Raw genomic sequence first — 2,500 nt, 5'->3', positions numbered from 1 at the left:
TTTACACACACACACACACACACACATATATGTACAGCCTACATCACCTGCCTTTTAATGCCAACTTACCACAGGGCCCTTCGTAATCGACCTTAATGGCGTAGCCACCAGAGTTGACATTGTTGCAGGAGGCCAGCTCCAAAAGGCAGAGGTTGTTGTAGGTGACACTATCAGTACCACAAGCTGGCTGGTAGATTCTATTGCATTCTTCCTTGCAGACTCCGGTGGTGGGGGAGGAGGATGGCAGATTGGTGTCCTGTGTAGGAACTTCTGGGACTCGAAGGTCGACTGAATCCAAGATACTGGGGTCGGCTGGTGACAAGGCAGAACCTACAGGGACAGTAGATGGGTGTTCAGTCAATGTACGTGTTGGAAAATTATTTGGGAAAATTACAACATCGAAGATACTTCGTAAATACTATGGTTGAAGTTTTAAGGGCATCAGAGTTAAACTGATAAAAAACGTAGAAAAATCCTATAATTTCCGTAAATATGAGGAATTAAAGAAATAGGGGAATCAGAATAAAACTGAAAAGAAAAGGAAAGGGTAAATTATAGCCTCGTAGACTCTTCGAAAATGCCAGGGGTGAAGTTTTAGGGGCATCAGAGTTAAACTGATAAAAAAACGTAGAAAAACCCCTAAAATTTCCGTAAATATGAGGAATTAAAGAAATAAAGCTGAAAAGGGAAAAAATTCTTACATTTTCGTAAACGTAAGATAAATCTTTAGGGGACATCAGAGTAAAACTGTGAAAACAGTGAAAACAAAACTTAGACTTTTTAAAATGTGAGATGAACATTTAAGGTCTTTGGAGTTAAACTAAATATAAAAGGAAAAAAAAAAAAAGTTTTTTTTGCTGTCGTAAATGTGAGTGGTGAGTCTGTAGATAAAGAGGTGCAAAAATATAAAGTTTTTAAACAACAAAGACCTACTAGAATATATTTGGTGAACGTTGACCCTTTGACAAAAGAGTTCAGGACAAAACCTATAAATCTATAATATTAAGTATATGATAAATATATATTTTACATGTCATCCCAAAGGGCATACAATAAATATAAAAAACAAGTAGCCGTAACCAGATGGTAAAAGAGAAAACTGAAAGCGTATTAAGGAAAGATGACTAAATACTGAATAAATGAAAGAGAAAACAAGACCTGGAAATTAACAAATGGTATTTATTCATTGCAAATATTGAGCTATCAGTCTTTATATGGATCTGTAATAAGTTCACGGAATAATCAGTGTAATTTTTCAAACCCAATAACCTCAGGTATGGGGAACGAATTGGAAAGTTTAAATATCCTCATTAACGATACAATTATTCTCATTATCACTAAAGTCACAGCCTACTCCTGGTCCCACCCTCTGTAAGTGTTCGTATGTAAGTTATAAAACACTGACGCATCTGATTATGGCACTCAACAGAAAACTTTCATCGCACTACCAATACAATAAGGTCATAATAGCCACGAAACATTGTATACTAATCATAGTTTTAAGGGCCCAGATGATAAAGGATACTTTCCTTAGCTTGGACTTGCACTGAATATCTTTTCAACTAATTAATTTACAAATAAAATAGTCTGTCATATGACTGGATTTGCCTCAACAATCTCGAGTTCCTTAAAGCAAAACTATCTGAGTACTTAACCTTATTACTTCACTATATACCTACTATATAAGATTTGCATTGAATACCTTTTCAACTAAGTAATTTACAAATAGAATAGTCTGTCATATGACTGGATTTGCCTCAGCAATCTGGAGTTCCTTAAAGCAAAACTATCTAAGTACATAACCTTATTACTTCACTGTATACCTACTATATAAAAAATTTTACAATTGCTGCACACCAGTTTGTCAGCATATAATGTATGATCGAGGCTTACATTACCTATATTTAAAAACAACTGGGAAATACAGAACAGTAAAGGAAAACACAGACAACCTTAGTGAACGATCTAATAAGCCTCATGTCACTATACACAAGTAATCTCCTGATTAGGTGACTATATAAATCGAGCAAGTTTTTATTGTCTTATTTAAAAGTTTCTTTAGTTTTAGCAAACATTTGAAGGAACATTTTTCTTTCAATGGGACATGTACAAATTATGCAAAATATTTCTACACTCCACCCCTAAAAGATATTTGAAAATTTCTATAGTTCTAGCAGACATTAAGGCAACAATTATATATTTAATTAACCCACCCCTAAGAAATATTTGAAATTGTCTTTAGTTCTAGCAGACACTTAAGGCAGCAACTATATAATTCAACACCCCACCCCTAAGAGATATTTAGTTCTAACAGACATTTAAGGCAACAACTATTTTCCAATACGACATGCAAATATCGTATCAAATATATCTATATAGCTCCCACTCTTAAAAGAAAAAGACCCGAAATCCATCACTCACATTTTACAATACCTCACAAACAAACATCACCTGCCCACAAACCTTCCCTGTACTTATTCACAAACTTTTTTGAATTCGA

At 34.4% G+C, this 2,500-nt stretch overlaps 1 protein-coding gene across 1 annotated transcript in view; it reads right to left on the bottom strand.

Annotated features, from left to right (window-relative positions):
* The window catches only part of LOC135219204 (uncharacterized), a 23,105-nt gene that overhangs the window by 4,276 nt on the left and 16,329 nt on the right, over positions 1-2,500 (bottom strand). Inside the window, exon 4 of the mRNA XM_064255765.1 lies at positions 70-330. Within this exon, the coding sequence (XP_064111835.1) occupies positions 70-330 (261 nt within the window). The remainder of the gene's footprint in view (positions 1-69; positions 331-2,500) is intronic.

The sequence above is a fragment of the Macrobrachium nipponense genome, chromosome 19 (assembly GCF_015104395.2).
Source record: "Macrobrachium nipponense isolate FS-2020 chromosome 19, ASM1510439v2, whole genome shotgun sequence".
NCBI classification, from domain to species: domain Eukaryota; kingdom Metazoa; phylum Arthropoda; class Malacostraca; order Decapoda; family Palaemonidae; genus Macrobrachium; species Macrobrachium nipponense.
The sequence above is the reverse complement of the archived record's forward strand: the minus strand, read 5'-3'. Positions and strand labels throughout refer to the sequence as shown.